The sequence below is a fragment of the Neophocaena asiaeorientalis genome, unplaced genomic scaffold (genome assembly GCF_003031525.2).
Source record: "Neophocaena asiaeorientalis asiaeorientalis breed wild unplaced genomic scaffold, Neophocaena_asiaeorientalis_V1.1 scaffold78, whole genome shotgun sequence".
Classification (NCBI taxonomy): Eukaryota; Metazoa; Chordata; class Mammalia; order Artiodactyla; family Phocoenidae; genus Neophocaena; species Neophocaena asiaeorientalis.
The window spans coordinates 3,594,298-3,608,182 of record NW_020175018.1 but is presented as its reverse complement, the minus strand read 5'-3'; the positions used below and the strand labels follow the sequence as shown (position 1 = coordinate 3,608,182).

At 44.1% G+C, this 13,885-nt stretch overlaps 1 protein-coding gene across 1 annotated transcript in view; it reads left to right on the top strand.

Moving 5' to 3' along the window:
* Nucleotides 1-233: 233 nt before the first annotated feature.
* The window catches only part of ASTN2 (astrotactin 2), a 614,159-nt gene continuing 600,507 nt past the window's right edge, over nt 234-13,885 (top strand). Inside the window, exon 1 of the mRNA XM_024762620.1 lies at nt 234-348. Within this exon, the coding sequence (XP_024618388.1) occupies nt 234-348 (115 nt within the window). The remainder of the gene's footprint in view (nt 349-13,885) is intronic.

Here is a 13,885-nt window from a genome sequence, read left to right as displayed (position 1 = left end):
TTGGGGCAGTACCCTTGAGAACACAGTCGGTGTTGAAGAAATAAATGTGTTAAGCCAGTAGATTCATCTCTACTGGCCCCTGTGGCTTCTGCATCACCACTGGGTCCGGGAGGGCACTCTGGGGGGCCAGGCCCAGTCCTCCAGGGGCTGAGGGTGGGCCGAGCCCTAACCTCAGCCCTGTTGCCCACCCCGTAGCGGCAGCTGAGGCGACGCAGGAGCCAGTGGAGTCCCTGATGCAGAAGTTCAAGGAGAGTTTCCGTGCGAACACGCCCATCGAGATCTGCCAGCTGCAGCCAGCACCGCGCAGTGCCTCGGCAGGGAGGCGGAAGAGGAGAAGCAGGTCCAGAGGTAGGTCCTCCCAGAGGCTCTGGCCAGGATGTCTGCCCGCTGTGCCCAGGTTCTTAAGGTGCCGGGAAGAGCTATGCCCTCTTCCCCCTGCTTCCCTGTGCTCACAGAACCCACGCCACTGTCCCCCTGATAAGTCATCTCAGCTGAGGCCTTGGAGCGAGAGGACCTGTGTCCCTGGGTGTAAAGCTAACCTCTCTGAGCCCCAGCTGCCTCATCTGAGAACGGGACTGAATTGCCCATCTTCCAGAGAGGTCGAGAAGGTTAGCAACAATCTATGGAAAGTGCCCAGCACAGGACCAGGGTACAGCAGATGCTCTTCAAGTTGTAGCTGGTGTCACTTTGGAGAGTGTGAGAAAGCCAGGATGTTCTTGTGGAAAACATCCTCAGACTGGAATCACAGCACAGGGTTTGGACCCACTCTTTAATACCCTGAGTAATCTAGTGGTCAAAGCAGGAGTGCTGTGTATTAGACAGAACTGGATTCAAATTTTGGTTTTGCTGTTACCTAACCCTGTCACCTTGGGCAGTCCCTCCACTTCTCCAAGCCACTCCTCTCTGCCCAGCTTCCTGTAACATCTCAGCGCAGTGCCCAGCCAGTGTGCAATCAAAAGTAGATTTTCCCCTCTTCCTCCTTCCTCATCCTTCTCCCAACGTTACCATCATCATCATCATCGTCGTCTCCTTTCTCTGACCTTCTCGTGACCTTGTGTCTGGGACGAACCCCCTCACCATTTCACCATTGCCTGATTTCCCAATGTCATCTTTATCCTTCCATGCACTCAGTGGTCTCCAGCCAGTCACTCTTCCTCTTGACTTTTACTCCTCTAGTTCCTGTAACTTGATTTTGATTATGTCATTTCCCTTCTCCGGTAACTTCAGTGGTTGTCCAGGGTCTTCAGAAGTGTTCGTGCTTATGAAAATGGCATTTGAGGCCCCCAAAGAGCTCCAGTCTCTCTGCTGACTCTTCTAAATCCATGTGTCCCCACTTCCACGTTTCTTTCCCGGCCAGTTTCTCTGCGTGAAAGCCCCTATGTAGCCCCTATGAATAGTTATTGGAACTTATTGACAGGTACTCCAGGCAGCAGGCTAAATGCTGTGCCTATCTTATCTCATTTGATCCTCAGCAACCCTATGAAACAGGTACAGTGATGACGCCCATTTTACAGATGGTATCACTAAGGCACAGAAAGCTGCAGCCACCTGCCCGAAGGAACATCCTAGCAATTATCAGAGCCAGAAAGAACTAAGCAGTCTGAGTCCCAGACTTTTTTAAAAAATCAACCATTAGGTTCTATCCTGGTGAAGTCCTACCTTTCTTTCCAAGCTTAACGTGCATGACATATATTGGCAAACACATCACTGACTGTCACCATCACAGTTCACCCTGAATTCTCCCATGTGTGAATTCTCCCACATCTTTATCTATGTGTTAAGCACTGATTTCACTTTTGTGTAATATCATTTGCTTTTGTCTGTCTCTCTCTTTAGCTAGACAGTGTTCTTTGAAGGCGGGAAATATCTTATTTGAATCATCTTTGAATTTCTGGGTCTAAATCAATGTCTGCACACATAGTAGACACTTGTTATTTGCCGAGATGTCTAGGTCTTAATCCTGTGAATTCCTGTATCCGGTGAAAAACCGAGATCTACACATTTAGGTGAGATCATAAATCGAGGCAGAATTTGATGATGGAGTTCCTTTTTGGAACTCGTGGTAAACCCCAGGTTGAACCATTGTATAATGATAAAGAATAGTTGTTTCGAGGTCAGCAATGTCTGAGCGCTAATCCAGCCCTGTCAGTTTCAACTTGCTTAGCTTTGGAAGAGTCACTGGATGTCTCTGAGCCTGAGTTTCCTCTTCTGTAGAATAGGGATGCCAACCCCTACATCAGAGGATTGCTGTAAGGATCTGATGAAATGATGGATATAGACTACCTTGGAGTGCTGAGCTAATGTGTATTAGGAACTGAATAAATGCTGTCTTACATTTGTCATGGCTTGGGCATTCAGGGTCACTTGTAATTTCACTCAGCATTAACTAGCCATCTTTATTGCTCCAATATTCACTAAGAATATCCTTCCCATGTCCTCTCTACAAATACGGCCCCCATAAATACACTTGACTCCAAGTCCATAACCTCCTGCCTCTTCACTATCAATCTGAATTTCTTTCCTTAGTGTCATATCCTAAACATTTTTATGTCAACGAATTCTTCCAAAAACAATCTCTTTTATGTACCATAACTGTCTTAATGAGGCCACTACTGTAAGGCATTTGGGCTGTTTCTAATTATTTGCCCATTATAAACAATGTCATGTAGAACCTTTTTTTTGCATAAAACTTGACCTTCACTTTGGAGTCTGTTTTCCCCTCTTGAATTGCAGAATTAGATTATTCATGAAATCTATTGTTTGACAGACTCTAATCGACTATCAAGTTATTTTAATTTATACGTTAGGTGGGAACTAAGAGAACTGATACAGGAAGAAATTCATTTTGTCCTCCCTTTCTTTGTCATCATTATGACCACTGCCACCTTTTATCTCCTGCTTCTGACTATACCCTCCTTGAGATTCTCCCCAAGGCAAGCCAGAGTAACCTTTTTAGAAATATAAATAAGATAAGGTCGCTGTTCAGCTTAAAATTTTTCAGTGGTTTCCTGTTATCTTCAGAACACAGTCCAAAGTCTTTGCCATGGCCTGTAGCTTCTGTTCCATCTGAATCTGTTCCTGCCTTATTCGCTCACTTGGCATTTCCTGTGCTCCAGGCACAATGCCTTTCTTCATGTCCCAGGAACACAGCGAATGGAGCCCCAGTGTAGGGTCTGAGAACTTGCTGCACTTCTCCTTGCCGTGTCTCTTTTTGTCCCCCAGATTCTCTCCTGGCTGGCCCCTTCTCACCTTTCAGCTCTTAACTCAAATGTCAGCTCCTCAGAGCCATTGTCCATGACTACCCAAACATGGGTACCCAAACTTTTACTCCTTTCCATCCCCAACCTGCTACTATCTGTTACATAACCATTTTTCGCTCCTTCCCTAATTTTAGGGTCTAAAATCACTTTTATTTGTTTGCTTGTTTACTGTTTTCCTCTCTAAAATGTAAGCTTCATATTCATAAACCTAATACGTAGAAAGTGCTTAATAAATATTTGTTGAATAAATGAGTGCATTAACCTCAAAGATTGTGGAAAAGTGGCTTAGTTTTATAACTTTCAAATTGATGGTAGAAGAGGGATCCAGGATAAAATAAAACCTCCCAGTACAGATCTCCAGGGAATCCTGTTTCCGCTAGAGATAGACTCATTGCTGGATAGCACATGAAACGTGCTCACGTGGGTGCTGTCAAAGCAGTTTTCAAAATGGCTTCATAACGTTGTGCTCACGGTTTTGCTGCCACTATTGGGTAAGGTTTTTGCAAGAGAGAGAAAGGCTAGTACGTGCCAGTCCCAGACTTCCCAACTCACGCACTTTCCACCACATGTCCTCAAGATTTTCTTGGACAGAAGAAATCCGTGGCCAATAACTGTTTTGGAAATTCCGCACGCTCCCTCTTTCTCTTGGAAATTCCCAAATGCATCTTCATCTGTGAAAGACCCTGGGAAATCCTGCAGTGCAGAGAGCTGGGCAGATTTGTTTAGTTCATCATCTGTAAAACCATCTTGACCACAGACTCTGTTCTTCCCCTTGGAACATGTATGAACATCTTGCAGCACAGGAACATCCATAGAAACACAGTTTTGGAAGTGCTCCATTGGCTTCCACTGACCATCAAACATCCCAGATATCACAGTCAAAATCCCCAGTCTTACACTGTCTCTTCCCCCTGCTGCTGAAGTGGCCGTGGGCCTTCTGGCCCAGAGTGGGAGCACCTGGCCTCTCTCTGCTTCATTAGGCTCTGCGCCCGGCCCATGGTGCTCAGCGGGTCCCAGCAGATGGAATGGTAGCAGAGAACCGGTGTCATGAAACTGAGCACATGCTTGAAATCAGCTCCAGTGTGGTTTTGTAGTTAGGGCTTCCTCCTGAGAGACCTGGCAGATGCTGACGTGAATTGTCCTCAGGCAGACAGAGGAAAGTGGTGGAGGTCCCAATGCTGTCCTCTTGGCTGTGACAGCGTTTTATGAGGCAGCTGTTGGGTAGTCAGGTCCACAGGTAGTGAAGAGGGGGTGTTGGCTCTCAAATAAAGCAGAGGAAGATTTCTCTGGATGTGAGGAAAGGCTGCTGAGTTGCATGGAGTCTAGGTAGTGGTCTTTAAAAAGTGGGACTTTATATTTGAAATTGAATTCCACCACTGGCTAACTGATTGATCTTAAATAAGCAATGAATTTGTTTTCAGCCTCAGTTTTCTTATCTGTAAAATAGTGCTAATAATGCTGAAATCCCATGTAGGATGTGAGATAATACCTGCAAAATGCTTAGTCCAGTGTCTGGCTCATGGTTGACCCTCAATAAAGAGTAGCTAAGTTTATCATTGTCATCAAGGTCCCACTCATCTGGCCTCCAGGGGCTCACAAATCCATCCCTCCTCCCCGGGCCGTTGCCTCTGACTTGGTTAAGGTTTCATCATCCCTCATCCAGATTCCCGTAACAGCCTCTTCATCCCCAAATCCATCTTCCACCCTGGTGGGTGAAATGATCTTTTGAAAACACACTAAATCAGACCATGTCACTCTCCTGCCTAGAACATTTTCCTGATATTCTGTCACTTGCACTGGGGGCTTTTGAAGCTTTTGCAGTGAAGTCTTCCTGGAGGCAGACGAAAATCAACACACCCCCAAACAATCTGCAGCTGTGCTCACAAAACGTCAACATAAGCCCCTAATTCCCGATTCTGTCTAAAAAAAAATCCATGCCATTCTATTTTGTAATATGTGCATATTTATTTTAGTTTAGATTATATTATCTGTCAGTTAAATTATTTAACATTTTCTCAAGTCTTTAGGTAATGTCGATGTCCGGAGAAGAATCATACTTCCACTGATTATACTAGGATAGTAAGGTACCATCTTCAGTAGGTTTCCATAGGATCCAGTGAGATAATGCCCGTAAAGCACTGAGCACAGAGACAGGCAAAAGGTGCACACTGAACATGTGTTCTATTATTTTATTATTTACTACTCTTATGGCTACTGTTTTATTATTACTTTTGCATTTGTCAGTATCACTGTCATGACAGTGAGAATGTCAACATCATTATATTTTTCAGTGTCCCATTAAGGATACACGTACCCAGTTTTAGAAGGAAGAGTCTGTAGGATTTAGGGCACACTGTTTAATAGGATCAGAAAGTTGCCAGAGCTGGCTACACAAGGCTCCTTCCTAGCCTGGAGTCCAGCCTACCTCTGAACCCCCGCAAGCCACTTTATTCTGCAGCCTCCAGCACGCTGTCCATTTTCCTCTTCCCCCAAAATGACTTGGTTTCCAAATCCGTGTAACGATCATCCTTTACCTGAAAGCCCCTTCCTCTCTTCTCTAGGCAGAAAATTGCTACTCATGTTTCAAATTCTGGTTTCAAGATTTTCTCTATGAAGACCCCACCCCCCAGCCCATCCTCAGCCCTAATCCAGGCTGAGTGAGCTGCTGCTTTGGGCACTTGTAGCCCCCACGCTGCTTTCTATCACAGCCCTCATTACAGGACACATCTGCTTCCCTCATCATCTCTGACAGTCCCGTGATGGAAAGGACAGTGATTTATGTCTCTCTGCAGACCAAATGCCTAACATAGAACTGGCATAGAATAGCAATTGGCTGAATGGGAGAATATACGAATAGGTGGATGGATGCATGAATGCATGGATGAATAAAAGAAGATAGTTGGGAGCTTCATGGAATACAGAGGGTTAAGAAGATGTGGTGCCACTAGCACTTACTGAGAATTTAGTGTGTTCTAAATACTATATACTCATCATATATTATCTCATTTAAAAGCTCCCCACATCCCATAAGGTAAGGACTATAATTATCCCCATTCCACAAAACAGGAAGTTCAAGCTTAGGTAGGTTACGTGACTTGCCCAAGTGTACCCAGCTAATAGACTGTGGAATTGTGAATTCAAAGCCTAGACAGAGCCCATATTTCAGTTCCCAGATGACTATAGTTTTTGTCTTAGCTAGCCTGGCTAAGATCTTTGAGCTGTGAAATTGTATCAGCCTAGTCTAGATACTGGAAGGAAGAGGTTGTAGTTCTCTTAAATTGGTAGGTGTTTCTGTATCATCAGAGCTTCTGTGAGGGTGATCAGGAGCTACAAGATTCCAGAAAGTGAGGTCTCTCTCTTTCTTAGAGTCAGGACTGCCCCCCTACAATCTCCCTCTGGCCCCAGAGAGCCAGTTCTATGACCTGAGGGGCAGCAAACCCAGTGGTTATGCCATTGTCCAGTGTTCTCTGCATTTGAAAGGCACTCACCCAGCTTTTTTCGCTAAGTCGTACAAATGTAGGATGTGCCGCCCAGATCCCTGCCAGCCAGCACTTCATCATTTAGTGAATGAAGCAGGTGATTAGACATTTGCACCACAAGGAATGCATAGGAAGGTGGTGTGAGCTGGCCTGGGGTGTTTACAAAACTGGGAGAATAATTAAAGAAGGGTTCACTGTGGAAGTAGCCCTTGAAGAATGCATTGGTATCAACCGAGGAGAGAGATTGGGAAGGTATTGCTAGTAGAAGAAAGAAACATGCAAAGGTACATGTGAGTGACACTGTGCAGGGCATTATGGGAATATCTGGGGAAAACTGTGAACAGAGCCAGGCTCCGGATATCACTCCCACAATCCCCAGCTGCGTCCCCACGCTGGGAAGAGAGGCACATTCTGGCTTCTTTATCCTCCCTGATAGATAAGCCCTGATGTGCTTTTTTATTGGGGGACACTGTCCTTTAGAATGCGGGTTTATGTGGTGTGTGTGTGTACTCTTTACTAGTAAGTAGCTATGGATTATTCACTTAGTTGGAGAAAAATATTCATAAATATTAAGGGCTTTAAATTATTTGCCTTATTGGATTGTTGCTGTGCTTAAACATTAAAACGACAGCCAACCAGATATGTCTTTATTTCTTTGGTTTCCATCTTTGTTACCCAGCTCCTGTGCCCCCTTAATAGCATCCCCTTCCTACCAAGGAGTTTTGGGTGGAGCTCACTCCTCCTTTGGCCAAAGGTAGTTTTTTGTTTTTTGTTTTTTGTTTTGTGGTATGCGGGCCTCTCACTGTTGTGGCCTCTCCCGTTGCGGAGCACAGGCTCCAGACGCACAGGCTCAGCGGCCATAGCTCACGGGTGCAGCCGCTTCACGGCATGTGGGATCCTCCCGGACCGGGGCATGAACCGGTGTCCCCTGCATGGGCGGGCGGACTCCCAACCACTGCGCCACCAGGGAAGCCCCCAAAGGTAGTTTTGAAACTGCATAATCAAAATGGCATTCAACTTGAAACCATGAGATAGTTACAGGGATAGAAAGAAGACTGGATAGACCCCAGCTACCTAGAGTCTAGCGCTAAATCTATGAGGAAATAACCCCTGTCTCTCTACCTCTGTGACATTTCTCCTACTTGATTTTCCTCCCCGTCTCCATTGCCGCATGTCCCCAAGCCTGCTCTTCCTTCCAAATAAAACCTTATAGCTACTTTCTTCGGGAAGTCTTTCCAAATTTTTCCCACGTGAGAGTCATGCATACTTCCTCCAAACTTCAATAACCTCTTCTCTATCTTTCTTATGATACTTGTCACTTATTACCTTTTATGAGAGTAATTTAAGGCCACTTCTCTTCTCCCTTAATTAATCTCCTGAAGCACAGTGACTGTGTACAGGTCATGCCTGTGTTTCCAGTGACTAGACTAGTCCTGACACATAGCAGACACTCAGTTAATGCTTGATGAATTAATAGACTAGGCTAATCACAAGGGCCGTGTGATCTTGGACACGACTTTCCACTCTCCAGGCATCATCGTCCCCATCTAAGAAGCTGTGTGGCTCTGTGGAAACGAGCTCAGGTTCTGGAATCAGATGAGAATCGACAGCACAGTTCTGCCTCTGACTCCCTCAACTTTTGGAAATAACTTGTGCTAAATCGTCATCACCTAATTTGTAAATCATACACTCGGCCACCTCATAGGGAGGCTGGTAGGATTAGACTTAATGTATGTGAAGTGCTCAGCAGGCCACACTAAACCTAATAAGTACGTAATAAATCTTTGTTGTTGTTAATTTGGAAAGCAAAGGTGATGGGCTAGATAATTTCCACAGGTCTCCTCCACCTCAAATGACCTTTGACTATAAATCTGATTGGCAAGCATTGTTGTCGAGTGAAAAGTCCAGTATTTGGAGTCAGAAAACCCTGATTTGAACCCCAGCTCTTAAGTGCAGTGGGTCCTCAGAGAAATTAATTAATTTTCTCTGGATTCCATCCACAGCACCTGGAGATGTGGTAATATCTGCTATTCTTGTTTCTCAAGGCTGTCGTGAGAATGTGCTAGAATACTTGTTGAAATCCTTTTTTAAAGCACACTATAGATTACCAGCATCCTGGAATCATAGCCTTGGCACCTTCAAAGACAGGGGAAAACATGCAGATTTGAACAGGGAGCCTTTCCTCTGGGCTCCGGCTTTCCTTTTCTGGACCACATGCCCCTTCCAGGAGGTGCTGGCAGGGCCAGTACTACCACAGCCCAGTGATCCCAGGTCAGGTTGGACTGAGGCCCGGGAGAGCTGATTTACAGTCAGAGCACATAGCTGCCTCCATAAATCTTCCCTGATGTGTCTTTCAGAGAAGTTTGCATTCCTAAAAGCGCATGTCTCCTCCAGGCGGTTTTCCTTGTCTTCTGAAATATGTCACGGGGCCCTCAGTCAATTCTGTCTGGTCTGGCTGGGTGGAGAGGCAACTGCAGGCAGCCTTAAGAGAAGGCTCTGGACCAGGTCTTGGCGGGGCCTGGGGATATAACTCTAGGATATTTCTTTCATCAGAATGGTACAATACCATGTCAGAGTCGCAGCGTAATAAACACCCTGAAACTTGGTGACTTAAAACAGAAGCCACTTATTTGTCTCTTAATTCAAGTCAAGCATTTGGCCCTGGACTCAGCTGGGCAGTCCTTCTGGTCTGGATCGGGCAGGCTTAGCTGACCTCAGTCAGGTACCTGTGGTCAGCCAGCTCTCCAAGGCTGGCTCACATGGGTTCCAAAAGCAGAAAGGACAAGAGCTGCAAGGCCTTTTGAGGCTTAAGCTCAGAAGACACACTTCATCCTTCCCACTTCATTCACTTGCTCAAAACCAAGTTGTGAGGCCATCTTAGACACAGAGGGTAGAGAAACAGAGTTCATCCCTTGAAAAAGGGTCAAAATACCAGGGTGACTTTTGTAACCTACAAGTACTGATATCTTATGAAGCCTCTATTTTATGGTAACGTCTGAGCTGATCCTCACAACCTCAGCATAATTACTTCTAATTTGCTGATGGAAAAGTTGGGACTCACACATATGAAGGAAACTTTATGATGGGGCACAGCTGGTCTTGGGAGAACCGGATCCCTGATTGTAATCCTTGTAATAGCTGATCTAAAGACTATACTTTTTTTTTTTTTTTAACCTCTGCTACTTTGTCCCTCTTTAACAGTGCTAAAGACTTCATGATATCAAGCCATTGTTAGATACAGCCTGGCTTGTGGTGTATCGAAGGGCAGTAGATTTGCATCCTGGCTCCATCCTTGCAAGGGCTTATGGTCTATTGCAAGGTCAGTAAAATGCTTTAGTAAAGGGCCAGATAGAAAATAGTTTAGGCCTTTCTGACCAAGAGACAAACTTCAAGATAGTATGTAGGCACCTGTACAATGAGAAAATTTTTTCCACAGATTTTTACTGATGAAATTTAAAATATAATAATAATCAAGTACCATTTTTTGTAACAAAGTTCTGCTAACGAGAAGAATGGAATTTATTTGACACTAAAATGTGAATTTCATATCATTTTCACATCTTAATATATTCTTCTTTTGATTTGTTTTTACCACTTAAAGATGTAAAAAAAACAGGCAGTGGGCCACATTTGGCCCACAATCCCTGGCATAAGGGAGCATCTCCCATTTGGACTCAGAGAATCCTAGATCCAGCCCCCCCATGACTATCTAATTGCTCTGTGATTTGTGATTTGAGGCGAATCCTTAATGTCCCAGAGCCGCTGTTGCCCCAGGCTCCTAGGCACACGACAGAGGGGAAACAATTCCTTATGTTCTCTTAGTCCCCCAAAGATGGACTGTTCCTCTGATCCAACTTGCTTGTAGATGCGGAAAATGGTGGAGCTGGAGACCTGTCTCTCTGCCGTAGAGAGAAACTAGCAGACCCAGGGATGGAATGCCACAAAATTGTCCTTGTTTCATGCCATTTGAACATGTAAAATGATGTAGGCCAGATTACATACATGAGGATTGACTACTGGGGAATTTGGATAAAACACGTAGTTAGAAGCTGACAGATTGTTCTCTTTTCTCATTCAACTGCAATCAAATGAGTAAATCATTTAGAAGGTTACAAAGAGAAGGCTTTGTGTTTTCCTATGTTTGAGAAAGACATGGTGAACCAGAGTGAGGATATGGGGTAGAAGTTCACAAGCCATTAGCAGGAGTTTTTGGGTTTTTTTGTTTTTGTTTTTTAATTTATTTTATTTTTGGCTGCGTTGGGTCTTCGTTGCTGCGTGCGGGCTTTCTCTAGTTGCGGCGAGCGGGGGATACTCTTTGTTGCGGTGCGTAGGCTTCTCGTTGTGGTGGCTTCTCTTGTTGCGGAGCACGGGCTCTAGGTGCGCGGGCTTCAGTAGTTGTGGCGCACGGGCTTAGTTGCTCCGTGGCATGTGGGATCTTCCCGGCCCAGGGCTTGAACCGGTGTCCCCTGCATTGGCAGGCGGATTCTTAACCACTGCACCACCAGGGAAGCCCAGCAGGAGTTTTTAGGCTGTGCTCCAAATAGGTGCTCAGGGGACGAGCAGGCATAGAGGGATATCGCTGTGCAGGCAGGGCTCTTTCATCAAGCTCCTATTCTAGATTTATGTATCGGGCTTCAACATTTTTGGAGAAAAGCCCCAATTCTAGTATATACGCTTTTAAAAACAAGTGTTTTTATGACAGAAGCTCCCATTCCTATATGGAAAGAAAGGCAGCAAGGGCCTTCTTCCTGTTACACACACACGTACACGCACACAGACATAGACACACACACAGGTTGGGTAAGATATAACACTTTTTTTAAACACAAATTTATCTCAGAAATGAAGGAAGGCAACTCCTCAGTTGTAAGGAATAAGGAGGAAATGCAAAAACCTAAGCTTTGAGTTTAGAAGCTGATGTCTTGGTGACTCCAGGTGGGCAGTGGGATGGGATGGGATAAAAATAAAAAGAAAGCAGGAGCAAGGAAGAAATGAAAGACAACTTGGTAGAAAAAAGCCCTAAAGCATGAGTAATCATAATAACTATAATTTGCATATTAAAATTCAGAGCTAGATTATACTACACAAAATCTATTTATGTGCTGTTTACCAAAGAACTTCTTAAAACATAAGACACAAAAAGCTTGACAGTGAAGGAAAAGAAAAATATATACTAGGCAAATACTAATCAATTGAAAGCTTTGGGAGAAGTATAAGTATATGACAAGATAAAATTTACAACAAGAAGAAACAAGAAATCCTTAGGAATAAAGAGTGTCATTAATTAATCATAAAAGGAGTGGTTCACCAGGAGACAAATAAAATCTGTACTTCCATATGCAAACAACGCAACTTCAAAACATATAAAGAAAAAATTGAAGTAGAACAAGAAGTAGATGGATACCTAATCGAAGTGGGAGATTTTTTAATAGAAATCTTCCTATTAGATCAAGTAAGCAAAATGCTACAAATAATATGGACAAATTGAACTGTATTATTAAAAGTACAATAAAATGGGCATATATAAAATCCTGTCCCTAAGAATTAGAGTTTAAAGATTTTTCTCAAGAAGTGAGAAATTCTCTTAATGGTCTTGACATCTTATGACCCGAATGTTCTGGCTTTGGCCCAATTTCCTGAAATTTCATTTTATTTTCGATGATAACTCTTTGCAACATTTATGACTACATGTGGATTCAATTTTATGCCTCTGAAAGACGTATCTCTCAATCAGGAGTGCGAGCAGGGAGTAGCAATCTATGTGTACTGATTTTCTTTTGGTTTTGCTTTTTGCGGGGGAACAGGGTATAGGGGAGCTTGTGGTTGAAGGAGAACGCTTCCGGAAAGACAGTCGCCGTCAAAACAAAGCAGTAGTATTTTGTTTCAATCCATATTCCTCATATTTTTCCTCAGGCCAGAGAAATAGTCCATTTTGTCAGGATAGCTTCTGGAACCAGAAGGGCTTTCTCTAGATTACCTGTATATGATCTGGTTATGAAGGTTTGCAGGAAATAACTGTAGTGTGTGACCTCCTATATCTGTGTCAGTCTACCTTGCCCAAGGAGTTGCCTGAGAAGGGTCAGTGTGATCCCCTTCATGGAATCATGTGACATTAGCAGTAACCTTTATAGATTCCAAGATAGGAAAGGGTCCTGAAGTCTTTTCCCTTTTAAGCAGGACTGCATGGCAGTAACTCTGCAAGATCTTGAGAACTTAAGACTAGATAATTACACTGGTAATTAATATTATAAATAATATCTTATTTATTTTATACATAATAGTCTGTACCTCTTATTTCCCTACCCCTATCTTGCCCCTCCTCCCATCCCTGTCCCCACTGGTAATGACTAGTTTGTTCTCTATATCTGTCAGTCTGTTTCTTTTTCGTTATAGTCACTGGTGTGTTGTCTTTTTTTTTAGGTTTCACGTATAAGTGATATCATGCAGTACTTGTCTTTCTCTGCCTGACTTATCTCTGGCCTCATTCTGATGTAGATCGGCTTCTTTGGTCCCAACACAGCCAGAGAAGTCAGATCATCACTATGACATCATCATTCCTGCCATAGGATGAGGCTCTTCCTAACCGCTCCCTAGAAATTCCCATTTCTTGGATTCTAGCCCCTCCTGCTATTATCCTGCCCAGGGCCTCCAACCTTACTGTCATCATTCTTTCAACTGAGTGCCTACCAAGTATGAGACACCATGCAGAGTCCTGAGACTTCAGCAGAAAACTGGCTATACGAGGTCCCTACCCCTGTGGGGGTCAAGGTGTGTAGGAGGAGACAGACAGGTTATCGATCAAGCAAGGAAGCATACAAGTACAATGATTGCAGACCGTTGTAAGTGCACTGGAGGAAATGACCTTGGTGTTGGCCATCACAGTTGTCCACCAAGCCTAAGGTAAAACCAGCCAGGCTTCTCCTTCCTTGCCTTGGCTAGAAACCATCATCCCTGCCTGTGACTTCCCCAGCCAAGTCCAGAGGAGCAGATTCTGAGGCTGTAGTTTGCTTTTATTCTATTTCCTACCTTAGGATGTATATCTGGTAGGAAACAGTAGCAATAATTGGCCACCTGCCTTGTGCCAGTTACCGTTCCAGGTGCTTTCAAATGTATTCTTGTAACCACTTTTCTTTAACCCTTATTTTG